The sequence below is a fragment of the Hordeum vulgare genome, chromosome 4H, assembly GCF_904849725.1.
Source record: "Hordeum vulgare subsp. vulgare chromosome 4H, MorexV3_pseudomolecules_assembly, whole genome shotgun sequence".
Taxonomy (NCBI): domain Eukaryota; kingdom Viridiplantae; phylum Streptophyta; class Magnoliopsida; order Poales; family Poaceae; genus Hordeum; species Hordeum vulgare.
Window position 1 is genome coordinate 497732579 of NC_058521.1, and position 27974 is coordinate 497760552.

Sequence of the window (27974 nt, forward strand, 5' to 3'; positions counted from 1 at the left end):
GATCTGTTTTCAATAAACATTTTTTCAAATGTGCATTTTGAAAACCAATAAATATTTCTCAAATCCTTTTTTTCAGATTTGAGTTGTTTATTCAAACCATTAAACTTTTTTCTACCAAAATTTCTAACCAACTACATAAAGCAAGCGAGCCATCCAAACAGCACAAGTTTTACTAGTCTGGCCCATGGGAACCCGTGCGTGGCGTGGCGACAATTGTCGCTACTGGTTCTTATTTCACGCGTAGCGACCTACCGCGTACCCACCCCGCGCCCACCCATTCTTGTTTTCCCTAAACCAGTATTTTCTTGTTTCATTTCTAATATTTTTTTCCTTTTGTCCTTTTAATATATTTATTTTTCTTCTTCTCTTTTTCATCTATTATTTATTCTTATTTTTCATTTTTCTTTAATTCCTGACCTTTTTATAAAAACGTGAACTTTTTCATACTCATGAACAACCACTGAATACATGAATATATTTTTTCCATTCTTGGACAATTTTTTAATTCACAAAGAATTTTTCAAATGTAATGAATTATTATGAAATTTGTTAACATTTATTAAAATTTGCAAAAGTAAAATAAATTTTGTGAAATTTTATAAAAGACGAAACTTTTGAATTACTGTTTTTTAATTGGCCACCAGTTTTCGAAATTCATGAATAAATTTTCAAATTCATGAACATCTTTCTAAATCAAGATCATGTTTGAGTTTGCAAAAGAAAAATCAAATTTGAGATTTATTTTTCGAATTCAGGAATATTTATTTAATTTGAGAACATTTTTCAGGTTCGTAATTTTTTTTTGAATCTCATTTTGTAATGAAGCATAAGAAACACAAAATAGAAAAGAAAAACAAAAATAAAAATAAACCTTAAATAGAGAACAGGGGTGCCCACTACGCACATGGGCAGGCCAAAGCGATCGGGCGCCAACTTCAAACGATCACATCGATCGGATTTGCCGTCCAACCCACCATTGATTCGGGTGCCCGCTGTTAGCTTGGTCAGACTTTCTGTAATTTTGTCCATGAGTTTAGGAGATCGAATTTCAAGGCTCACAATTTAATGAAGCACGTTATTAGGTTAGGGATTGATCGTAATGTTTGGTTAGGCATCCCGGTGATCTCTCTTTCGTACCTGTAAACTTTGGTTAGGCATCCCGGTGATCTCTCTTTCGTACCTGTAATGTTTGGTTAGGGATTGACCGTAATGAAGCTTCACGAGATTATTTAAAAAACAAAGCTTGCTGGGCCAAACCCATAAAAATGCAGAAAGCCTTTCAAATGGACCACCGGGGGCCTCAGCCGATACCGAGTCTGAATAGACCGCGAGTCTCAACGTCACCCGAACTCAGTTCGTTCTTTCCTGGAGTATTTTTTTCGTGTTTCTGCGTCCCCCACAGACTCCACACGCTTTCCCCCAAATCGCCGCCGCCATGGAGAAGGAGAAGAAGCTGTCCTTCTCCATCCCTTCCAAGCTAAGGCCGCCCAAGCCGCCCCGCCCAGCCGCCGGCGCCGATTCCTCCGCCGCCAGCGGCGGCTCCGCTTCCGCGGCCGCTGCCCCCGCCCAGCAATTCGTCACCGAGTTCGATCCGTCGCAAACCCTAGCCGCCGGCGCCGGGTCCGCCGTCATCGCGCCCCTCCCCAACTCCGGCCACTTCCTCAACCACCGCTCACGCAGATCCTCCTCCCTCCCGACCCCCGAGGAGGAGGCCGCGCTTGCCGCCTCCACCGCCGGCGGCCCCACGTTCGTGCTCGACACCTCCGAGGCCCCCGACAACCCCTCCTCCCACATAGGCTATGGCCTCACCCGACGCGGCGCCGACGCCGACGCCGACGCTGAGGCCGACGCCACGGAGTCGGGTAAGACGCAGTCTTCCAAGGAAGCAGAGAAGAAGCCCACCTCTCCAGCCAGAGATGGCGGCTCCAGCGGCGACCTTATGCTGCGACGGTACAAGGAAGACATGGCCAGCCTCCCCGACCACCGTGGTATAGACGAGTTCGAGGAGGTGCCTGTGGAGGGCTTTGGTGCTGCCCTCCTTGCTGGTTACGGCTGGTCGGAAGGCAAAGGGATTGGCCGCAATAACAAGGGAGATGCCAAGGTTGTTGAGTATAACCGCCGTGCCGGTACACTGGGATTAGGCTACGACCCTTCTGAGGCAGACCCTAAGAAGACTCGCTCCGGCGACTGGGTTATTGGTGGAAAGAAGGCGACAGAGAATGGTGGAAAGAAGGCGGCAGAGAATGGTGGAAAGAAGGCGACAGAGAATGGAAATGCAAAGAAGAGAGATAGGGACAAGGAAGACAGAGTCCGGGAGAGGGATTCAAGTGCCCGGCAGAAGAGATCTGGTGATCTTAGGGCCGAGAGGGAGGTTCGGGAGAAAGAGAGAAATACTCGGGATAGTCGAGAAGAAAAGAGTAGCCGTGATGTTGGTAACAAAGTGCGCTGGTTACAGAGCAATATTAGAGTTAGAGTGGTTAATGAGAGGTTCAGCAAAAGGTTGTACTTGCAGAAGGCCAAAATTGTCGATGTGGTTGGGCTGACGACATGTGACATAATGATGGATGATGGGTCAGAGCTTGTGCAGGGGGTGGAGCAGGATATGCTCGAAACAGTCCTGCCGCGGACAAACGGGCGAGTGCTTGTGCTCTGTGGGAAGCACAAGGGGGTGTATGGGCATCTGGTAGAGAAGAATTCAGAGGCAGAGACTGCAGTGGTGGAGGATGCGGATACAAAAGACATGGTGCGTGTGAAATATGATCAGATTGCAGAGTACGTTGGGGACCCAGAATTGCTTGGACATTGATTTTTTCTTCTTGAAGAGGGGACATCTGTTTTCCAGGGGCTCTCCTAATGTGCTAGGTAATATCTGTTCCTTGGTAATAACTATCGGTTGCTGCTTGGATGTAAAATCTTGAACACAATGTTAATCGTGTTATTAATATTATTTGTTGCTTGCATGTATAAACCTTCAGCAAACTGTCAGTTTTGCTCTGAATAATTTGTTTTGTTTAAGTCTGCTGCATATTGGTCAAAACCTCATTCTAATTGATGATGTTGGACGGTGATCTTGCATCTCAGAGTGATTTTCTGAATGCGTGCTAAAAAACTCATGAACATCTTGGCGCCTTGATGATGGGGTGACCAATAGTTACTACAATGGGACCCTGCCCTTAAAACTGCAGATGCTACTATGCTCCCAATGTTTGACTTCTCCGTGCAGGGTTAATTTTGTTTTAGAGTTCTCCTGCTACCCACCATAAGAGATGAAAGGTCTGTTTGGAGCCTCTACAGAAAATCTGAACTATAAATCTCAAAGGTGAAGATAAAAGAAATATTAAACTACCAGTTTTTAAGAAAATGGTCTACTAACTTGCTGCCAGGACTGAAAGCCTCCTATTGGACACCTGCCCCTTCGATCTTTAAGTATGTGGCTAAGGGCCTGCCAATTGAGCCCTGGACGTTGGCCTCATGTGGTTGCCTTATTGTGTTTGGTCAAGGCTAACTTTTGCTTTCACTACTATTACGTTCATGGATGACCTTGGCAACTACTCATCAACAATTTGACTAGGTTGTTAGAGGCTTACTTACTGGCTTACCATAATAGTTGCAAGTATTGAGGTCTTAGTGAGGGTGGTTATCAACTAACACTTTGGAAGAACCCAGTATGTTAGTATGTTACATGTTCGATCCTGTGAACCATGAGTATGTTCTATATATATATCAATGTCAATTATATTCTCTTTATATAGATGAAGCTGTCATTATATCGAAATTATCAAAGTACCCCAAAAAATCCATTGTAGGTTAGAAATATTTTGGAAGAGATGTAAACAAGTTACAAAGCTTGATTCTTGATGGGAAGATCAAGAAATAATAGATATTTCTGTTTGTTCAGTGTCATTGAAGAAAGAAATAGTCATCTTGCCTTTTGTGTTTAGGTGTATTTTATATCTATATGGCATAAGGCTTATGTAAATTTACTTATGCAATTCGCCTTCTCTTCTTTGCATATGTTGACCAATCAATGGTATCAAAGGACGGCAAGGGAGACTTAAATACATTCTCGCTTCCTTCAAAATACCTGATTTATAAAGAGGACTTCTAAATGGTCCCTTCAAAAAGGGATGGATGCAAGGAGGATAAAGATTTGGTAATAGGGGATAAATTGTGATAGATCCAAAAGAGGGGGTGAAGGAGCCATGAGTAGCAATTAAATACATTCTTGCTTCCTTCAAATCAGTGGCGGATCCAGTAGGGTGTAGGGTGGGGCTGGACCCATCCTAAGATCTTGACTCAACCCGTATACCTGCTGAACAAATGAAAAAATAATATCAAAAGGCCTAGCCCAACTCACCTCAGCCCCACCCTAACATTTTGGGCTGGGTCTGCCAAAATACAACTAAGCTCTGCTTTGTAAAGAGGACTTCTAACCGATAGGCGATAGTAGACACTGTAGAATTTATCTGTAGTGACATGCAAACATTCTTATGAAAGGATACTAAAAAAACGAACAGTACAACTAAATGATAGAAACAAGGATTTATTGCCCAAACTAGCATGTGAACAGTGATGCATAAAAACCTTCTTGTATGGTATATTGCAGTTGGCCTCTTGACGTAGCATGATTACTGTTCTGCGTAATGTTTCTGTCAACTAGTTTTGCATAATAGCAAACTGTACCATAGACCATAGTCATCATGTTGGCTTCTAGTTTTCTGATTCCCTTCAAGATTAGTCTTGTTCATGTTATAACATACTCCCTCCGTTCCTAAATATAAGTCTTTTTAAAGATTTCACAACGGACTATATACGGATGTATATAGAGTTATAGACATACTTTATCAAATAGTCATCTTTACAACTTTAGAGTATAGATTCATTCATTTTGCTTCGTATGTAGCCTCCAGTAGAATATCTAAAAAGACTTATATTTAGGAACGGAGGGAGTAGATGAGTGTCACCCAAATAGTATGAACTAATATTCTTTTATCGAATATGGTGCAGATCAGAATAAGGTTATTGTCGAGCATGTGACGCATGCTTGTGTATCCACGATTCGCAGTAACATAACATCTCTGCTATACTAACACGGCACTATAATTTGAATATTGTGCCAATTAGGCACTACTCATCTCTAAAAGCGAAAAAAACACAGCAGAGGGAGTAGATATTATAGTTGCAATGTCTAGTTGTGTTGTATGTTAAAATTACAAACTCTAAAAACTAAAACAGTAGACACTATTGGTATTTGATAATCGCACTCGATGCAACACTATATTTAAGCACATCTGTTTCACACCCTTACTCAGTACTCCCTCTGTCCCATAATATAAGAGCGTTTTTGACACTACAGTAGTGTCAAAAACACTCATATTTAGTGTCAAAAACGCTTTTATATTATGGGACAGAGGAAGTAGTTGAGTTATCTCTCTCCGTACACTCTCCCTCGTTGTTGCCTTTTACAGCTTCTTACACTCTTGCATCATGTAGCCTACTTGTCAACTTTCACTCTTCTGAGTAATTGCAATCAATATCTTGTTTATAGGTTGAGGACTTTTCTTCTATAGTACCTACTGCTGAAGATCACAGTGGAAATACAGAGCACCCGACAACAAGTCTTCAGCCGACAGGTTTGGTGTAGAGGTGTATTGATTTAACCAGGTGCTCTGCTTTTATGTATGATGAGGTGACATATGATGGCCCTGTTTCCAGTTTGTGCATAGCACTGTTTCAATCAGTCTCGATTCCTCAACAATTTACATACCAACCTATTCTATGTGAAGAGTCTTGATCATATTCAAACTGCTAGCTTCCTTCCTTCTGGCGTCATCACTTTGTGTATGTGATAATCTGATGGCAACTTGTGGTTAGAGAGGTCTTGCACAGTATGCAAATGTTACGGCTGACTACCGGTCAAGATCTGGGATGACATGGTTGATGGCATCACTGATACTCAGGTTGAGCACTGATTTTTTTTTGCCAGCATGGTAGTTTGCAAAACAAAATGGACTAGTAAATCAGGGACATGATGCACATTTGCTTTGGTCCCAAGCTTCAGTGTGTAAGTGTTAAAAAATTGTAAACTCTTGTACCGATGTACTTGTATAACGGGATGGTTAGCTGAATGGATATCGATTTGATTCACTTGGGCTCATATGTGTTGAAACTGCTGGTACTCAAAAAGCCCGAGATATCCTGAGAATGCAAGCAGAGTACGGCCCTTGCACAGTGCCTGTATGGGCCGACATTCACACCCCGTAGCCTGCCTCATGCGCAAAGCATTTCGGAGGCCTGTATTTTACTCCATGTTTTTTCTTTCTGTTTTGCTGCATTTCTTAAAAAAAAAAACGAGGAGCATTTCTTCATTTATTAAGTGAACTGGTCCTTCGATGAAACGAATCATTTTGTAAAATAATCATCTCTCCACTGAGAGCGATGTATGTCAACTCCAATTATATGCACTTGCGCAGCATAATTCTTATGGTTGGACTTTGGATGATTCCAAGCTAATCATTTGGGAATTTCTTGCTCAACGCACTTCATAATCATTTTGATGATCAGTTAGCAGTTGCCAGATTAATCGCCCCCTTTCTTCTTCTCAGAGGACCAATGTTGTTGTTATTGAGAGACAAGAATGCCCGCCGCTTCGGCTCTTCCAACCTTTTTTAGTTGTTGAGATAATTGGTCCAATTCAAGAGCCAAACCTGCAGTTACATTAACACTAGAAATCCCTAATTTCTATCAACGAATAGTGTCTGTATCACAACAAGCTCGTTGTGCATGGCTTTCTGAACCTCTCGTAAACAAATATAAGAGCGAATGTACCTAGCATCAGTAATCCGTATTAGCGGGTACCGACCAATGGCTCAAATGCCTCAATTAATCACGATTCAGAAATGCCGAGGCAGCTCACATCATGTGAAATAATTCACTAAACAAAAGCAGACGGAATGTAATAGCAAGGCACGCAAGCTAGGCCAGAAAATGCCGGCCTGACCTTCCCATGACCCATCTCTAAGTCCAGCGATTTCAAAACAATTGATTAACAGTCCAACGAACCAACTGGAACGTCCAACCAACCGATCGACGCCCACACGCAGCACGTCCCCATGTTGCGCTAAGCAAGGACACGGCCCGATTTCTTTACGGCCACTTGCCACAGTCCCATGAGAAAATGATTAGTTGAAAAAATGTCAATTAGGAGGTGGGGGAATCTCCTCTCAGATCACGATGTGCCCTCATGGCCATAACAGCAGCTCGCCCTGCACATCCCAGAGACGGAATTGAGAAGGCAATACTATCATAATGCCCATCTCTCCCTGCATTATTATTAGATGGTGGTGCTCCTCGTGCCCAACGGTAGAGAATTCTGTTAACTGGCCCTTCTGCTGCTTCCATTTTCTTTTCCCTCAACTACTGGCAGCGGCGTGGCCGGCGCGGCCCAATGGCTTAAATTCCCGCGATCCCTCTCAAACAATAGTTTACTAGTTTCCCATGGAATATCTACAGCTTGAATAATACTGTACTATGAAATAATTCAACTGGCAGTCTTGCCGGGCCAGAGAATACGAGAATGCAAGTGATTAACAATACGGTCCCCTTGATTTAACACGGGGATAGGATGATTATGCGTTGAGGAGATACTTGACATGCTTTATCAGAAGAAGAAGAAGAAGAAGAAGAAGAAGAAGAAGAAGAAGAAGAAGATGGATGGATGGAGCATCTGTGGCAGGCCAAAAGGCAGGGGAATATGCTGCTCGCCCGCCGGCAAAGGCGTTTTGGGGTTGAGAGCAAAAGGAAGGGGCGGAGGAAAGGGGAGAAAGCTAGAGGGGAATGTTCATTTTGTGCGGTACGTTTTCCGTCGTGGAACGGGGTGCAGCAGGTCACGCGCGCTCAATCCACTGGTTGTAGCCTATAGCCTATAGCCTCCACCACCACCGGAATAAAGCTGACGCGTTCCTTCCTTTTTTTTCCCGTGGCATCGATCGCCGACGATCTTTTCTGTTCCACCTCCGTGGAACAAAACAGTATGCCATATACGTAACGGGGATCTGGCTGGCCCGGATCTCGCCGGCATGGTCACGTTCCCATGGCTAGCCGCTAGCGCATTAATGATCGGTCCATCACGCACGCACCTGCAGGCTGCAGCCTCGTCCAAGCTGAGATGCCACCTGCGAGATGGGTGGCAACGAAGCATCCATCCATCCATCGATCATCTCTATCGTACTTGTTCCAATATTTTGTAGGAGAAATAATCATACATCGATTAATTGATGCCAAGAAACAAGCGATAATTTGAAATAATCATTTTTTTGATAAGGAGAACAAGTTAATATCAATTACATCCGGTCTATGTGCCAACATGATGTCCAAAGACAATAAGGACAGATACCACCAAAAAAAGAGAACAAACGAAAGAAAAAAGAAAAAAGACCCCGCCATGGTGAACAATCACTAGCAGCAACGACACTCTAACTATCATCAAAGACAACGGTCGGAATACAAAGAGGTTCTTCAAAAGCAACGACTCCAACGAGAAAACAATGCACAAGTGTTGTCGTTGCCCAATCGAAGATCTTGGGCTTTCACCCCAAAATTACCAAGAAACCAATGCCTTTCACAAGGACATTGCTAGGTACAATCAATAAAGGCCACTCCTTGGATTTTCATCCTGGGAATCGAGACTCGATACTCAAGGAACGCCACCAAAAATGCAGTCCTTCAATGCTGCCAACCCCGCTAACCAAGGCCATTGGAACAAGTCACCATACACCAAGCACACAATCATCGTCACATACAAAGTACTCTTTCATCGAAACTTGAAGATCTCCAATCACAGCCGTCATGACTTTCTTCGCCTTCATCAATGCCTTGAGAATCTTAACTTAGCAATGTCCCATGACACCAATAAGAGAGCGAAGCTTCATGTCGCGTCCTCTTAAGGCCGTCTTGGCTAATAATAAGAGCGCGTGCAACCGGAGCTTTTCCAATGTAGATATCCAAGAGCGATATACACCAATCTATATAGATCTCCGTTAGAAAAGACCGGAACTCGCCAGCTGCCAGATCTAAGAGGTCAACATCCGGTAAAAAGAAGATTTGGTGGAAGAAGAATGTTAGGGCCACCACCAACGCCATCAGCAACTGCTGCCTGCGGGCGGAGCAGCAGCGTCCGGCCAAGGCCGCCTCGGCCCGCACTGCTTGTCGGCCTGGTCGAGCCACCGCTACCAAACATGCCCCTCCCACGCCGTCGGCCAGCGAGCAGCAAGCCAGCCAACGAGGGGAGACCCCCAGAGCCTCCCAAAGCTGCGGAGATCCAGATCTGGACCCCGGCCGTTGCTCCAGGACGTAGCCGCCACGCCTCGAGCAGATGCCCCACCGCCACGGCGCAACAACTAGCACCGCACCGCCGACAGGGTCGTCGCTGCCGCCCCTCGGGCCTTGGGTCATCCCGACGCCTCTGCCCCGTCCGGTTGCCCCATGCCAACCACTACTGAGGGAAGAGGGGAGAAGGTTCCCCGTCGTCGGCCATCGCGAGGGGCTTTGCCCCGACGGCTCTGGCCGGCGGCAGCGTCGGGGAAGGCGGAGGGGTCATTGGAGGCCGGATCCGGCGCCGCCGTCCGAGCCGCCCACCAGGTGACGACGCGGGGGGCATTTGAATCATACGTCGATGCTCGAAGAAAAATGTGTAGGTGACGACAATCAACGAGGGAGGGCCGTATTGTTGAGTACCATGATTACTTAGGAAACATAAGATACACTAGAAATTATTCCGACTTGTCTCGTACTTTAGATTGATCATGTATTCCTATATATACATATGTCCACGAGACTCAAGCAATACACATTGATTTTATCAATCCATCTATCTCCCTTCTAACATGGTATCTGCCGCAAGTTTATAGACCTAGCCACCGCCCGTCGCTTTCGCTCCGCGTGTTGCCTCTAGGGTGGTCGGCCTCCATGACCTCCAAGGGGGGCCACGTCGCTCGTACCTAGGGTTCGTGTGCCGGTCGTGTTGATCGACTGTCCTAGAGAATATTTTACCGAGCCCTTGCTCCGGATTTCTAGCTTCCACGAGTCGATTTAATCGATGTTTTTTTGGTTTTCCGATCTAAGATCCGTTTACGTCGCCCGCCGCCGCCATCAACCCCGTGCCTCTACTCAAACACCGACGCAACCACATGGCCTCTACTCTGACCTCGCATCCTCGTGCGACACGGTGGACCGTCACAGCCGTCTTTCGCGCATTTGTCCACTCGTCGCTCTACGCTGACCGTCGCCACCCCACGCCAAACATGACGCGTGCATCATCCACCTATTGTCTCCGCCACCGCACGCCGGTTGCATCGGGTTAGCCACCCCCCGGGCCTACCGGTTACCGGCTACGTCGTGCCCGCCGGCCGCCTTGTAATCGTCGACTGCCTAAGGCCTGCCGGTTGCCGGGTGCCTCCGCTTGTCGGCCCCGTCGCCGATTGCGCTGGGCATGCCGGCTGTCGTGTGCCTCAGGCTCCCCGACTCATCGACGGCCTTCTCCAGCACGTCATTCCCCGCCGACCGTCAACGCCTTAGTCTGCTCGAACACCCCACTTCACTATCCACAACTTCGTCGTCATCACTTAGCAGCGCCCCCGACCTCGCATGCAATCGGATTGATCACCCGCCCGTCGCAATCCGCTCCATCTGTGCCATGCGACTAGCCTAATTAGTCGGTTGCATGCGCCTCCACAAGGCTTGTAATGGTTGTCCCCGAGTACAGCGAGCTCCTTCATCGATCAAGCATCGGGCTACCTATGTGTCGCCCCGTCGGGCCGCAGCGCCGCCGCCCCGTGGTTCTCCCCGCGGCTGCACCGACTCGCGTGTTGCCTTCACGTCTCCCCTTTGGGGAGTAGTGCTGCATGTTGGAAGTATGCCCTAGAGGCAACGATAAAATAGTTATTATTATATTTCTTGTTTCAAGATAACCGATTATTATCCATGCTATAATTGTATTGAATGAAAGTATAGATACATGTGTGGATATATAGACAAAAGAATGTACCTAGTAAGCCTCTAGTTGGCTAGCCAGTTGATCAAGGATGGTTAAGGTTTTTTGACCATATGCAAGTGTTGTTACTTGATAACTAGATCACATCATTAGGAGAATCATGTGATGGACAAGACCCAACTTATAAACGTGGCATGTGATCATGTCAATTTGTTGTTATTGTTTTCTGCGTGTCAAGTATTCATTCCTATGACCATGAGATCATGTAACTCACTGACACGGGAGGAATACCTTGCGTGTATCAGACATCACAATGTTACTGGGTGACTATAAAGGTGCTCTACAGGTATCTCCGAAGGTTTTCGTTGAGTTAGCATGGATCAAGACTGGGATTTGTCACTCCGTGTGACGGAGAGGTATCTCGGGGCCCACTCGATAATACAACATCACATACAAGCCTTGCAAGCAATGTGACTCAAGTGTAAGTCAAGGGATCTTGTATTACGAAACGAGTAAAGAGACTTGCCGGTAACGAGATTGAAATAGGTATAGGGATACCGACGATCAAATCTCGGGCAAGTAACATACCGAAGGACAAAGGGAATGTTATACGGGATTATATGAATCCTTGGCACAGAGGTTCAACCGATAAGATCTTCGTAGAATATGTAGGATCCAATATGGACATCGAGGTCCCGCTATTGTATATTGACAGAGGAGTGTCTCGGGTCATGTCTGCATAGTTCTCGAACCCGTAGGGTCTGCACACTTAAGGTTCAGTGACGTTTTAGTATAGTTGAGTTATATGTGTTGGTGACCGAAGGTTGTTTGGAGTCCCGGATGAGATCACGGACGTCACGAGGGTTTCCGAAATGGTCTGGAAATGAAGATTGATATATAGGATGGTTTCATTTGGTCACCAGAAAGATTTCGGGCATTACCGGCAGTGTACTCGGAGTGACGAATGGGTTCCGGATATTCACCAGGAGGGGCCCACACACCCGGGAGTGAGCCCAGTAGGACTAGGGTGGCGCACCAGCCCTTAGTGGGCTGGTGAGGCCAGCCCAAGTGGGCTATGGTGCCATAAGAGAAAAATACCAAAGGAAAGGAAAAAAGGAAAGAGGGAGGTGGGAAGGAAGGAGTGGACTCCTTCCCCCAAACCGAATTGGGGTGGGAGTCCACCTCCTCCCTTCGGCTCGCGTCCTTGGGGCTCCCTTGAACCCCAAGGCTATCCCCTACCCTTCTATATATATTGGTTGTTTTAGGGCTTTTGAGACACAACTTTGCCACGTGCAACTCAAACCTATACCACGTAGTTCTTCCTCTAGATCGGATTTCTGCGGAGCTCGGGCGGAGCCCTGCAGGAGTAGATCATCATCACCACCGGCGCGCCGTCACGCTGCCGGAGAACTGATCTACTTCCTCGTCTCTCTTGCTAGATCAAGAAGGCGGAGATCGTCATCGAGCTGTATGTGTGCTGAACGCGGAGGTGTCGTCCGTTCGGCGCTAGATCGGAACGGATCGTGGGAAGACGGTGATTTGAATCACAAAGCTGTACCACTACATCAACCGCGTTTCTTAACGCTTCCCACTTAGCGATCTAGAAGGGTATGTGGATCCAATCTCCCTCTCGTAGATGAACATAACCATGATAGGTCTTCGTGTGCGTAGGAAATTTTTTGTTTCCCATGCAACGTTCCCCAACACTGCAACAAGCGGTTCCCGTGACCCGCGAGCCGGCGCTACACCGTCCCGTTGACCTATAGTGTTGCAAAACGCGGTCCCCGCTGCCGCCCGAGACCGTCCTTGTGAATGCATCGACCCGCGCGCTGCCGCTATGCCGCCTCGTCGGGCCTCTATGCCGCGGCACGCAGTCTATGCCACCGCCCCGAGGTCATCCTCTCGTCACCCCGACCCGCGCACTGCTGCTTCGTCGCCTCCTCGATCCGTAGCACCGCGACGTGCGGTCCACTATGTCTTCTCTGCGCGTCGACTTCACATGGCATGCGCCGCGCCGACTCCCTTGACGTGGGAACGCCACCGTCTGCACGGGTTGTCATTACGCTGCTGGGTTCTTCCTCGCCTACATCCAGCATCGCCGCCGCACTCCTAACCAGCCGCCTCCGCCGTCGACATGCCCCGAATGCCGCTCTTCTTTGGCACCGTTGTGGCTCGCTCACCCGAGCCACGCCGCCCCTCTTCTTCGGCACCGCTGCATGTCGCCCACCCGAGCCGCACATCTCGTCCACCCCTTCATCTTCGTCCAGCACCAGCTCATCGCTAGCGTCACCGTCGTCTACCCCGATCACTTCTTCTACTCCACCACCGCAAGCGACGTCGCCATCCTCGTCGATTTGCGCCACAACCGTCGTTGAGTCCTTCTCTTCTTGTTGGGGAACGTTGCATGGGAAACAAAAAATTTCTTACACACACGAAGACCTATCATGGTGATGTCCATCTACGAGAGGAGATTTGGATCTACGTACCCTTGTAGATCGCACAACAGGAAGCGTTAAGAAACGCGGTTGATGTAGTGGAACGTCTTCACGTCCCTTGATCCGCCCCATGAACCGTCCCACGAACCGTCCCACGATCCGTCCCATGATTCGTTCCGATCTAGTGCCGAACGGACGGCACCTCCGCGTTCAACACACGTACAACTCGACGATGATCTCGGCCTTCTTGATCCATCAAGCAAGACGGAGAAGTAGATGAGTTCTCCGGCAGCGTGATGGCGCGCCAGTGGTGGTGATGATCTACTCCTGCAGGGCTCCGCCCGAGCTCCATAGAAATCCGATCTAGAGGTAAAACTATGTGGTCTAGGGTTGAGTTGCACGTGGCAAAAGTTGTCTCAAATCAGCCCTAAATCACCACTTTATATAGGAGGGAGGGGGAGGAGGCTTGCCTTGAGGGCCAAGCCCTCAAGGGTGCGCCGACCAGGAGGAGAGGAGGAATCCTACTCCAATTAGGATTGGGAAGTGGAGACCTTCTCCGAATATGCCTTTTGGAGGACGAGCTACATGTAGGACTTTATCGTTGTCGTGCACGCTGTACGGTGATTTGTGCTGCCTGGTATTTGCGACGTCCTATCCCCCTCGTATGCAACATGTTCTCCTTGTATCCAGCAACCTAACAATGGTTTGTAGGGCGGAATCTAGTCCGTAGAACATCACCGATTCATATGTTCCACCGAACATGTTAATGGGAGGTAGGCTGAGCAGTTAGTGAATAAATGCGCCAGCTGGTCTCGCGCATGCAACCTACCGCACGCTCGTGACCCGATGAACAGTTGTCCCTGTTTATTTTGCCCATTCAACATTTTCGTTAGCATGGTATTAATTTACTAAGAATAACAGTAAACGCACTAATCATTCGTCAGTTAGCATATTTGTATTACTAACTTGTAGATGTTACTTGGTTAGAAGTGTTCCAAATTTTTATTTTTTTGGTAAAGTTAATTATTGTGCTAATTATCACTCATAAAATTTATTAATATGCTAACTATCGCGCTTAACATACTTGTTATCCACGGCACAACACTAACATAGCAAATGCTTAATTAAGCATTATATTATTTTCACAAGTACAATAGCTACGCATGTTCTTTTACAAACTAACCCATCGTCACGTCAAATCGTCAGACGATATGGTTTGTCCCGACGCACAGCAGACGGTATGGTCACTGGCGGGTTCCTGTGCTGTCACCCACCATCTCACCCATTTATGTGCCAAGACCACAGCACAGGTACATCGTCTTCTTCGATCTCTAGCTCCACTCCGCTTGCCAAGAACACCACTAGACGCCCCATGCGAACTCCCCCCTCGCTGGCGTACAACAAGTAGACGGACGTTGTTCACTGGAGCCACCTTACTTCGCGCCAAGGTACTATTGCATCACCCCCTCCCCAAACTTCGTCGTTTACACAATACAGTTCATTGGATTACTAGTCAATGCCCATCATCCATCACTGATTCTTTAGGAAAACTTCTCTGCTTTGTCATCGTAGGTCTTTTGAATGGATATTTTTTTGTTCCCAATCAACCGCCATCTGTTCTAAATCAAGAATCCGTTACCGAGCAATCACCACATGAACTAGACAGCGAACCAGAGGGCGAGGGCTGTTCCAGCGGCCCACCAGGAAGCCCGTCGATTACCTCTAGGCTATCTTTGTTGAAATTAGGAGATGCCATTTCCAAGCTTTCTCACTTCAAGAAGAAGTTAGTTAGAGAAACCGGATTTGATGCCCTGCTGGAAATCAAGTCATGGCAGAAGATTAACCTGAAGTATAGTTCGTACCTAATGTGAATCGTAGCCTAACAGTTGAGTGCATTTGTGCCAAATGCATACCATTAGCCCACAGCATAGCTATTGCAAGGGCCAGAGAATGGGGAGACAAAAGCTGACACGGCCGAATCGCGAGGCAGCAATGAACGAGCGAGATTAAGTCCTACGTGTCGCCCATGACCCATTCAATCGCACTCAGTCCTTCTCTTCCTTCCCACCTCCCCTTTTTTTCTCTTTGGTTTTTCTTCTCTTGGCGCCAAGGCCTTCTTGGGATGTCCCACCAGCCCACTAAGGGCTGGTGCGCCACCCTAAAGCCATTGGGCTCCCTCCGGGTGGGTTGCCCCCCTCCCGGTAAACTTCCGGAACCCATTCGTCACTCCCGCAAACTTTCCGATAACCAAATGAAACCATCCTATATATCAATCTTCGTTTCCGGACCATTCCGGAAACCCTCGTGATGTTCGTGATCTCATCTGGGACTCCGAACATCATTCAGTAACCACACATATAACTCAACTATACTAAAACATCGCTGGACCTTAAGTGTGTAGACCCTGCGGGTTCAAGAACTATGTAGACATGCCCCGAGGCACTCCTCGGTCAATATCCAATAGCGGGACCTGGATGCCCATATTGGATCCTACATATTCTCCAAAGATCTTATCGGTTGAACCTTAGTGCCAAGGATTCATATAATCTCGTATGTCATTCCCTTTGTCCTTCGGTATGTTACTTGCCCGAGATTCGATCGTCGGTATCCGCATACCTATTTCAATATCGTAACCGACAAGTCTCTTTACTCGTTCCGTAATACAAGATCCCGTGACTTACACTTGGTCACATTGCTTGCAAGGCTTGTGTGTGATGTTGTATTACCGAGTGGGCCCCGAGATATGTCTCCATCACACGGAGTGACAAATCCCAGTCTTGATCCATACTAACTCAACAGACACCTTCGGAGATACATATAGAGCACCTTTATAGTCGCCCAGTTATGTTGTGACGTTTGATGCACACAAGGTATTCCTCCGGTGCCAGTGAGTTATATGATCTCATGGTCCTAGGAATAAATACTTGACACGCAGAAAACAATAGCAACAAAACGACACGATCAATATGCTACGTTCATAGTTTGGATCTAGTCCATCACATGATTCTCCTAATGATGTGATCCAGTTATCAAGTGACAACACTTGCACATAGCCAGAAAACCTTGACTATCCTTGATCAACTGTCTAGCCAACTAGAGGCTTGCTAGGGACATTGTTTTGTCTATGTATCCACACATGTATCTATGTTTTCATTCAATACAATTATAGCATGGATAATAAACGATTATCTCTAAACAAGAAATATAATAATAACTATTTATCATTGCCTCTAGGGCATATTTCCAATAGTCTCCCACTTGCACTAGAGTCACTAATCTAGTCCTCACATCGCCATGCGATTTACATTGTAATAAATCGAACACCCATACAGTTCTGGTGTTGATCATGTTTTGCCCGTGGAAGAGGTTTAGTCAGCGGGTCTGCTACATTTAGATCTCTGTGCACTTTGCAAATATTCACGTCCTCTCCTTCGACGTAGTCGCGGATGAGGTTTAAGCGTCATTTGATGTGTCTGGTCTTCTTGTGAAACCTTGGTTCCTTTGCTAAGGCAATGGCACCAGTGTTGTCACATAACAGAGTTAATGGAGCTAGTGCGCTCGACACAACTCCAAGATCTGTCATGAACTGCTTCATCCAGATACCCTCCTTTGCTGCCTCCGAGGCAGCCATGTACTCCCCGCTTCACATGTAGAATCTGCTACGACACTCTGCTTGGAACTGCACCAGCTTACTGCACCCCCATTAAGAATAATTACGTATCTGGTTTGGGACTTAGAGTCATCTGGATCGATGTCAAAACTTGCATCGATGTAACCTTTTTATGACGAGCTTTTCACCTCCATAAACGAGAAACATTTCCTTAGTCCTTTTCAGGTACTTCAGAATATTCTTGACCGCGGTCCAGTGATCCACTCCTGGATTACTCTGAAACCTGCCTGCCATACTTATGGCCAAGCTAACGTCTGGTCTAGTGCACAACATTGCATACATCATAGAACCTACGGCTGAAGCGTAGGGGACGGAACTCATTTGTTCTCTATCTTCCGTAGTTGCTGGGCACTGAGTCTTACTCAATTTTATACCTTGTAATACTGGCAAGAACCCTTTCTTGGACCGATCCATTTTGAACTTCTTCAAAACTTTATCAAGGTATGTGCTTTGTGAAAGTCCTATCAGGCGTGTCGATCTATCCCTATAGATCTTAATGCCTAGAATGTAAGTAGCTTCTCCTAGGTCCTTCATAGAGAAACCTTTATTCAAGTAATCCTTTATGCTCTCCAAAAGCTCCAAGTTGTTTCCAATCAGCAATATGTCATCCACATATAATATTAGAAACGCCATAGAGCTCCCACTAACTTTCTTGTAAATACAAGATTCTCCAACCACCTGTATAAACTCAAATGCTTTGATCACTGATACGTCTCAAACGTATCTATAATTTTTGATGGTTTCATATTGTTATCTTGTCATCTTTGGATGTTTTATGTACCTTTTATATCCTTTTTGGGACTAACTTATTAATTCAGTGCCAAGTGCCAGTTCCTGTTTTTTCTGTGTTTTTTGGCTCTTTTCAGATATGATTTTGGAACGGAGTCCAAACGGAATAAAATCCCCGAAATAAGTTTTTCCCGAACGGAAGAAGATCACGGGGCTTAAGGGCCAAGCCAGGAGGGCTACAGGGGGCCCACAAGCACCCCATCCGCCACCAGGGGGCGGCGGCAAGCAGGCTTGTGGCCTCCCTGGCGGCCCCCTGACCTAACTCCTTCGCCTATATATTCCCTAAAATACAGCAAAAAAATCAGGGAATCCTCTAAAACACTTTTTCGCCTCCGCAAGCGTTCGTTTCTGCGAGATCTCATCTGGAGACCCTTCCCGGTGCCCTGCCGGAGGGGACTTTGGAGTTGGAGGGCTTCTACATCAACATCATCGCCCCTCCAATGACTCGTGAGTAGTTCACTTCACACCTACAGGTCCGTAGTTAGTAGCTAGATGGCTTCTTCTCTCTCTTGGATCTTCAATACAAAGTTCTCCATGATCTTCATGGAGATCTATCCGATGTAATCCTCTTTGGCAGTGTGTTTGTCGAGATCCGATGAATTGTGGATTTGTGATCAGATTATCTATGATATATATTTGAGACTTTGCTGATTTCTTATATGCATGATTTGATATCCTTGTAAGTCTCTCCGAGTCTTGGGTTTTGTTTGGCCAACTAGATGTATGATTCTTGCAATGGGAGAAGTGATAGGTTTTGGGTTCTTACCGCGTGGTGACCTTTCCCAGTGACAGTAGGGGCAGCAAGGCACACATCGTGTAGTTGCCATCAAGGGTAACAAGGTGGGCTTTGTCGTAGATATGAGATTGTTCATCTACATCATGTCATCTTGCTTAAGGCGTTACTCTATTCTTTTGGACTTAATACACTAGATGCATGCTGGATAGCGGTCGACGTGTGGAGTAATAGTAGTAGATGCAGAAAGTATCGGTCTACTTGTTTTGGACGTGATGCCTATAGATATAATCATTGCCATAGATGACGTCACGACTTTGCGCGGTTCTATCAATTGCTCGACAGTAATTTGTTCACCCACCGTCTACTTGCTTTCATGAGAGAAGCCACTAGTAAACACTACGGCCCCCGGGTCTATTCACACCTATCGTTTCCACTTTGCTTTTACTTCGCTTTGTTATTTTGTTGCTTTCAGTTCTCACTTGGCAAACAATCTATAAGGGATTGACAACCCCTTCATAGCGTTGGGAGCAAGCTTTTTGTGTTTGTGCATGCACTTGTGATACTCCTTCACTGGATCGATACCTTGGTTCTCAAAACTGAGGGAAATACTTACCACCGCTCCGCTACATCACCCTTTCTGCTTTGCTGAGGAGTATCAAGACAAGACGTCTCCCGTCATCACGTGTTTCTGGCGCCGTTGGAAGGTCTTTTGTTGTAGTAGCAGAAGTATTTCTGGCGCCGTTGCCGGGGAAGGAGAGATCTATCCAAGTAGGTCTCACAAACTCATCTCTTGCATTTACTTTTTTGCCAGTTGCCTCTCGTTTTCCTCTCCCCCACTTCACATTTATCGTTTTCATTTGCCTTTCTCCTTTGCCGTTTTCTTTTGCCTTTGCCGGTTTTCTTGCTTGCTTGTGTGCTTGTTTGTTTGTTGAAGTCATCATGGCTGAAAACACCAAACATTGCGACTTCTCGAGCGCTAATAATAATGATTTTATTAGTACTCCGATTGCTCCCGCCACTAGTGCGGAATCGTATGAAACCAACGCAGCTTTGCTGAATCTTGTTATGAAAGAGCAATTCTCTGACCTTCCTAGCGAAGATGCCGCATCCCATCTCTATACCTTCATTGAGCTTTGCGATATGCAAAAGAAAAGAGAAGTGGATAATGACGTGATTAAGTTGAAGCTTTTTCCTTTCTCGTTGCGAGATCACGCAAAAACTTGGTTTTATTCTTTGCCTAAAAATAGTATCGATTCTTGGGATAAGTGCAAAGATGCTTACATATCCAAGTATTTTCCACCGGCTAAGATCATCTCCTTATGTAACGATATCATGAATTTCAAGCAACTTGATCATGAACACGTTGCACAATCTTGGGAGAGGATGAAGCTTATGATTAGAAATTGTCCCGCTCATGGCTTGAGTTTGTGGATGATTATACAAACCTTTTACACTGGCTTGAATTTCGCTTCTTGCAATATCTTGGACTCCGCCTCAGGTGGAACGTTCATGGAAATCACGTTAGGAGATGCTACAAAACTCCTAAACAGTATCATGACCAACTACTCTCAGTGGCACAGTGAAAGGTCGCCTGCTAGCAAAAAGGTACACGCTATAGAAGAAATTAACTCGCTTAGTGCTAAGATGGACAAGTTGATGAATTTGGTTGCTAGTAGAAACGCTACTGTAGATCCTAATGACATGCCACTATCTTCCTTGATTGAGAGTAGCAACGCTAGTTTGGACGTGAATTTTGTTGGTAGGAACAATTTTGGCAACAACAATGCTTTTAGAGGAAACTATGTTCCTAGGCCTTTTCCTAGTAACTCCTCTTACAATTATGGCAATTCCTACAACAACACTTATGGAAATCACAACAAATTACCCTTTAATTTAGAGAGTAATATCAAAGAGTCCATCAACTCTCAAAAGATTTTCGATGCGTCCATAGAGGAAAAACTACTCAAAATAGACGATTTGGCTAAGAGTGTTGATAGGATGTCTTGTGATATTGATGCTTTGAAAGTTAGATGTGCTCCTCCCAAGGTCAACTTGGATGAAACTTTGAAAGCTATGCGTGTCTCCATGAATGAGAGCAAAGAAAGAACCGCCCAAATTCGCCCTAGGCATGAATGGTTTAAAAGGGTGCGTTCTAGTGATGCAAATCACGAAGATCTTAAAGTGCTTGGTGTGTCTCCTCTTGAATCTTTGTTTTCACGTGTCAAACCTATTGATGGAGGGGCTCGATATGAATCCACTTTGGTTGAAAAACGCCCCCATGATTCAGAGTCCATCTATCTTGATGATAAAGGTGTGGAGAGTGGAGTAGAAGAAATCAAAATTTTGGGTAGTAATGAAACTCCCACTTTGGATTTCAAGGAATTCAATTATGATAATTGCTCCTTGTTTGAATGCATTTATTTGATGCAATCCATTGCAAACTCTCCACATGCTTATAGCCAAAGCAAAGTTTTACCGCGCATATCGTAGATGCTATGATGAAATCTCTTGAAGAGAAGCTCGAATTAGAAGTCTCTATACCTAGAAAACTTCATGATGAGTGGGAACCTACTATCAAAATCAAGATCAAAAACTATGAGTGCAATGCTTTGTGTGATTTGGGTGCTAGTGTTTCCGCGATTCCAAAGTCTTTATGTGAAATTCTTGGTTTTCGTGAGATTGAAGAGTGTTCTCTTAATTTGCATCTTGCGGATTCTACTGTCAAGAAACCCATAGGAAGGATCAATGATGTTCTTATTGTTGCAAATAAGAACTATGTACCCGTGGATTTCATTGTTCTTGACATAGATTGCAATCCTTCATGTCCCATTATTCTTGGTAGACCTTTCCTAAGGACTATTGGTGCTATCATCGATATGAACGAAGGGAATATTAGATTTCAATTTCCTTTAAAGAAGGGCATGGAGCACTTTCCTAGAAAGAAAATAAGATTGCCTTATGAATCTATGATGAGGGCTACTCATGGTTTGAGCACCAAAGATGACTATACGTGATTCCATCACCTTTCGCCTAGCTAAGGGCGTTAAACAAAAGCGCTTGTTGGGAGGCAACCCAACGAATATATCCTTTTTTCTTTCTGTTTTGTGTTTTCCACACTTTCATAATTCTGTTATGATTGTGTTTTTTGTGTTCCTTTTTGCGTTTGTGCCAAGCAAAACCGTTATGATTAGTCTTGGGGATGATCGTTTGGTCATGCTGGAAAAGACAGACACTTTCTTCTCACGAAAAGAATTTTCATTTTTTTATGTAAGAGCTTTTGAGTTGATTCTTTTTGCTCCTGATTTCTACGCAAATTATTCAGATTGTCCTAAGTTTTCAGAATTTTGGAAGTAACAGAAGTATACATATTGCTACAGACTGGTCTGCTGTTAACATATTCTGTTTTTTGTTGTGTTGGTTGCTTACTTTGATGAAACTATGGATAGTATCGGGGGGGGGGGGGGGGTATTAGCCATGGAAGATTGAAGATACAGTAATCCAACATCAACATAAGTAGAATTTAAGTTTGCTACAGTACCTACGGAAGTGGTAGTTTGCTTTCTTATACTAATGTTATTACGAGTTTCTGTTTAAGTTTCGTGTTGTGAAGTTTTCAAGTTTTGAGTGAAGTTCTTATGGACAAAAATATAAAGAGTGGCAAGAGCTCAAGCTTGGGGATGCCCAAGGAACCCCAAGAGATACAAGGATGTCGTAAAATCCTAAGCTTGGGGATGCCCCGGGAAGGCATCCCCTCTCTCGTCTTCAATCCATCGGTAACGTTACTTGGGGCTATATTTTTATTCACCACATGTTATGTGTTTTTGCTTGGAGCGTCTTGTATCGTAGGAGTCTTTTATTTTTGTTGTGTCACAATCATCCTTGCTGCACACCTAGAGAGAGAGACATGCACTCGCCGTGATTTTGTCGAGCTTCACTTATATCCTTTGGTAGACAATTCAGCTCACATGTGCTTCACTTATATATTTTGAGCTAGATACTTTTGCTCTGTGTGCTTCACTTATATCTTTTAGAGCACAACGGTGCGTGGCTTGGTAGTTGATCTATGCTTTGAAAGTAGTCTCAAAAGGGGTAGTTATCCAAAGACGAAAACTTCCACCTTCATGTGCATTGAATAGTTAGAGAAGTTTGATTCATCTCAATTAGTTTTGAGTTGTGGTTTTGGTAATATTGAAGTTATATTAGTAAGGTGTTGTGAATCTAGAAAAACTTGTGTTGAAGTTAGTGATTTCCGTAGCATGCACATATGGTGAACCGCTATGTGATGAAGTCTGAGCATGATTAGTCTATTGATTGTCATCCTTTGTGTGGTGGTCGGGATCGCGCGATGGTTTATACCTACCAACCCTTCCCCTAGGAGTATGCGTTGAATGCTTTGTTTCGATTGCTAATAAAACTTTTGCAACAAGTATATGAGTTCTTCATGACTAATGTTGAGTCCATGGTTTAGATGCACTTTCACCTACCACCATCACTATCTTCTTAGTGTCGTGAAACTTTCGCCGGTGCACAAAACCCACCATTAGCCCCCCTCAAAACAGCCACCATACCTAACTACTATGGCTTTTTCAAAGTCATTCCGAGATATATTGCCATGCAACTACCACCATAACATGTGCCACCACGTCTACATTGCCATTGCATGATCGTAAGATAGCTAGCATGATGTTTCCATTGACGTCTATGCAATGCTAGATCATTGCCACGGTACACTACCGAAGGCATTCCATATAGAGTCATAGTTGCTCTAAGTTTTGAGTTGAAAGTGTGATGATCATCATTAATGGAGCATTGTCCCATGTGAGGAAATAAAAGAGGCCAAAGAAGCCCACCAAAATAAAATAAAATAAAAAAAGAGGCTAAAGAGCCCACCAAAAAAATGAGAGAAAAAGAGAGAAGGGACAATGCTACCACTTTTCCACACTTGTGCATATTAAGCACCATGATCTTCATGATTGAGAGTCCCTCGTTTTGTCACCACCATATAGCTAGTGGGAAATTTTCATTATATAACCTGTCTTGTATATTCCAATGATAGGCTTCCTCAAAATTGCCTTAGGTCTTCGTGAGCAAGCAAGTTGGATGCACACCCGCTAGTTTTCTTTAAGAGCTTTCACATACTCTTAGCTCCAGTGCATCATTTGTATGGCAATCCCTACTCATTCACATTGATATCTATTGATGAGCATCTCCACAGCTCATTGATATGCCTAGTTAATGTGACCATCTTCTCCTTTTTTGTCTTGCAACCTCCACCACACTCCACACCACTTATCGTGCTAAAACCATGGCTCATGCTCATGTATTGCGTGAGATTTGAAAAGGTTAGAGAAAGTAAAGGTGTGAAAACAATTACTTGGCCAATACCGGGGTTGTGCATGATTTAAATTCGTTGTGCAATGATGATAGAGCATAGCCAGACTATATGCTTTTGTAGGGATAACTTTCTTTTGGCCTTGTTATTTTGAAAGTTCATGATTACTTTGCTAGTTTGCTTGAATTATTATTGTTTCCACGTCAATAGCAAACTATTGTATTGAATCTAATGGATCTGAACATTCACGTCACATAAGAGAAATTACAAAGGACACCTATGCTAGGTAGCATGAAAGCATCAAAAATTCATTCTTATCACTTCCCTACTCGAGGACGAGCAGGAGTTAAGCTTGGGGATGCTTGATACGTCTCAAATGTATCTATAATTTTTGATGGTTTCATACTGTTATCTTGTCATCTTTGGATGTTTTATGTACCTTTTATATCTTTTTTGGGACTAACTTATTAATTCAGTGCCAAGTGTCAGTTCCTGTTTTTTCTGTGTTTTTGGCTTTTTTCAGATCTGATTTTGGAATGGAGTCCAAACGGAATAAAATCCCCGAAATAAATTTTTCCCGAATCGAAGAAGATCAGGGGGCTTGAGGGCCAAGCCAGGAGGGCTACAGGGGCCCCACAAGCCCCCCATCCGCCACCAGGGGGCGGCGGCCAACAGGCTCGTGGCCTCCCTGGCGCCCCCTGACCTAGCTCCTTCGCCTATATATTCCCTAAAATACAGAAAAAATCAGGGAATCCTCGAAAATACTTTTCTGCCGCCGCAAGCTTCCGTTTCCGCGAGATCTCATTTGGAGACCCTTCCCGATGCCCTGCCGGAGGGGACTTTGGAGTTGGAGGGCTTCTACATCAACATCATCGCCCCTCCAATGACTCGTGAGTGGTTCACTTGAGACCTACGGGTCCGTAGTTAGTAGCTAGATGGCTTCTTCTCTCTCTTGGATCTTCAATACAAAGTTCTCCATGATCTTCATGGAGATCTATCCGATGTAATCCTCTTTGGCGGTGTGTTTGTCGAGATCCGATGAATTGTGGATTTGTGATCAGATTATCTATGATATATATTTGAGTCTTTGCTGATTTCTTATATGCATGATTTGATATCCTTGTAAGTCTCTCCGAGTCTTGGGTTTTTTTGGCCAACTAGATCTATGATTCTTGCAATGGGAGAAGTGCTTGGTTTTGGGTTCTTACCGTGTGGTGACCTTTCCGAGTGACAGTAGGGGCAGCAAGGCACACATCGTGTAGTTGCCATCAAGGGTAACAAGGTGGGCTTTGTCGTAGATATGAGATTGTCCATCTACATCATGTCATCTTGCTTAAGGCGTTACTCTGTTCTTTTGGACTTAATACACTAGATGCATGCTGGATAGCGGTCGACATGTGGAGTAATAGTAGTAGATGCAGAAAGTATCGGTCTACTTGTTTTGGACGTGATGCCTATAGATATAATCATTGCCATAGATGACGTCACGACTTTGCGCGGTTCTATCAATTGCATGACAGTAATTTGTTCACCCACCGTCTACTTGCTTTCATGAGAGAAGCCACTAGTAAACACTACGGCCCCCGGGTCTATTCGCACCTATCGTTTCCACTTTGCTTTTACTTCGCTTTGTTACTTTGTTGCTTTCAGTTCTCACTTGGCAAACAATCTATAAGGGATTGACAACCCCTTCATAGCGTTGGGAGCAAGCTTTTTGTGTTTGTGCAGGCACTTGTGATACTCCTTCACTGGATCAATACCTTAGTTCTCAAAACTGAGGGAAATACTTACCACCGCTCCGCTACATCACCCTTTTCGCTTTGAGGGAATACCAACGCAAGGCTCCAAGGCCACGGGGGAAATCCTTTGCATATTTGCCTAGGAAGTCCCTTAAGGCGTAGCCGTAGCAGAAGGATTCCTGGTGCCGTTGCTGAGGAGTATCAAGACAAGACGTCTCCCGTTAGCACATGTTTCTGGCGCCGTTGGAAGGTCTTTTGATGCAGTAGTAATCACCTCATCAAAGCGCTTATTCCAACTCCGAGATGCTTGCACCAGTCCACAAATGGATCGCTGGAGCTTGCATACTTTGTTAGCATTCTTTGGATCGACAAAACCTTCGGGTTGCATCATATACAACTCTTCCTTAAGAAAACCGTTAAGGAACGCTATTTTGACATCCATCTTCCAGATTTCATAATTGTAAAAGGCAGCTATTGCTAACATGATTCAGGCGGACTTAAGCATCGCTACCGGTGAGAATGTCTCATCGTTGTCAACTCCTTGAACTTGTGAAAAACCCTTTGCCACAAGTCGAGCTTTATAAACGGTCACATTACCGTCTGCGTCCGTCTTCTTCTTAAAGACCCATTTGTTCTTAATAGCCTTGCGGCCTTCAGGTAGTACTTCCGAAGTCCACACTTTGTTCTCGTACATGGATCCTATCTCGGACTTCATGGCCTCCAACCATTTGTTGGAATCCGGGCCCACCATTGCTTCTTCATAATTCGCAGGTTCATTGTTGTCCAACAACATAATTGATAAGACAGGATTACCGTACCACTCAAGAGCAGTACGTGATCTTGTCGACCTGCGAGGTCCGATAGGAACTTGATCCGAAGTTTCATGATCATCATCGTTAACTTCATCCTCAACCGGTGTCGCAACGACAGGGGTTTCCCCTTGCCCTGCGCTACCATCTAGAGGGATTAGAGGTTCGACAACCTCATCAAGTTCTATCTTCCTCCCACTCAATTCTTTCAATAGAAACTCCTTCTCAAGAAAAGCTCCGTTTTTAGCAACAAACACTTTGCCCTCGGATTTGAGATAGAAGGTATACCCAACTGTCTCTTTTGGGTATCCTATGAAGACGCACTTTTCCGCTTTGGGTTCCAGCTTTTCATGTTGAAACTTTTTGACATAAGCATCGCATCCCCAAACTTTAAGAAACGACAATTTTGGTCTTTTGCCATACCATGGTTCGTATGGTGTCGTCTCAACGGATTTTGATGGTGCCCTATTTAAAGTGAATGCACTTGTATCTAATGCATAACCCCAAAACGATAACGGCAAATCGGTAAGAGACATCATAGATCGCACCATCTCTAATAAAGTACGATTACGATGTTCAGACACACCACTACGCTGTGGTGTTCCAGGCGGTGTTAACTGTGAAACAATTCCACGTTGTCTTAAGTGAGCACCAAACTCGAAACTCAGATATTCACCCCCACGATCAGACAGTAGGAACTTGATCTTCTTGTTACGATGATTTTCAACTTCACTCTGAAATTGTTTAAACTTCTCAAACGTTTCAGACTTGTGCTTCATCAAGTAGACATAACCATATCTACTCAAATCGTCAGTGAAGTTGAGAAAATAATGATATCCGCCGTGCGCCTCCACACTCATCGGACCGCATACATCGGTATGTATGGTTTCCAACAAGTCACTTGCACGTTCCATTGTTCCGGAGAACAGAGTCTTAGTCATCTTCCCATGAGGCATGGTTCACACGTGTCAAGTGAATCAAAGTCAAGTGACTCCAAAAGTCCATCACAATGGAGTTTCTTCATGCGCTTTACACCAATATGACCTAAGCGGCAATGCCACAAAAACATGGCGCTATCATTGTTAACTCTAACTCTTTTGGTCTCAATGTTATGTTTATGTGTATTATCGCTATCAAGATTCAATATGAACAATCCTCTCACATTGGGTGCATGGACATAAAAGATATTACTCATATAAATAGAACAACCATTATTCTTTGACTTAAACGAGTAACGGTCTCGCAATAAACAATATCCAGATATAATGTTCATGCTTAACGCAGGCACTAAATAACAATTATTTAAGTTCATAACTAATCCTGATGGTAACTGAAGTGAAACTGTGTCGACGACGATTGCATCAACCTTGGAACCATTTCCCACGTGCATCGTCACTTCATCCTTCGGCAGCCTTCGCTTATTTCGCAGTTCCCGTTTCGAGTTGTAAATATGAGCAACAGAACCGGCATCGAA

General features: G+C 45.0%; 1 protein-coding gene across 2 annotated transcripts; it reads left to right on the plus strand.

Annotated features, from left to right (window-relative positions):
- Positions 1–1321: 1321 nt before the first annotated feature.
- On the plus strand, positions 1322–6147 carry LOC123449136 (protein MOS2-like). Of its 2 annotated transcripts, none has more exons than XM_045126234.1 (2): positions 1322–2862; positions 5549–6147. In XM_045126234.1, exon 1 carries the CDS (start codon positions 1436–1438, stop codon positions 2804–2806), a length of 1371 nt encoding a protein of 456 aa, XP_044982169.1. In that variant the 5' UTR covers positions 1322–1435; the 3' UTR covers positions 2807–2862; positions 5549–6147. The 2 variants fall into 2 exon arrangements, with proteins under 2 accessions (XP_044982169.1, XP_044982170.1); XM_045126235.1 differs by lacking the exon at positions 5549–6147 and adding an exon at positions 4040–4239.
- The last annotated feature ends 21827 nt before the right edge of the window (positions 6148–27974 follow it).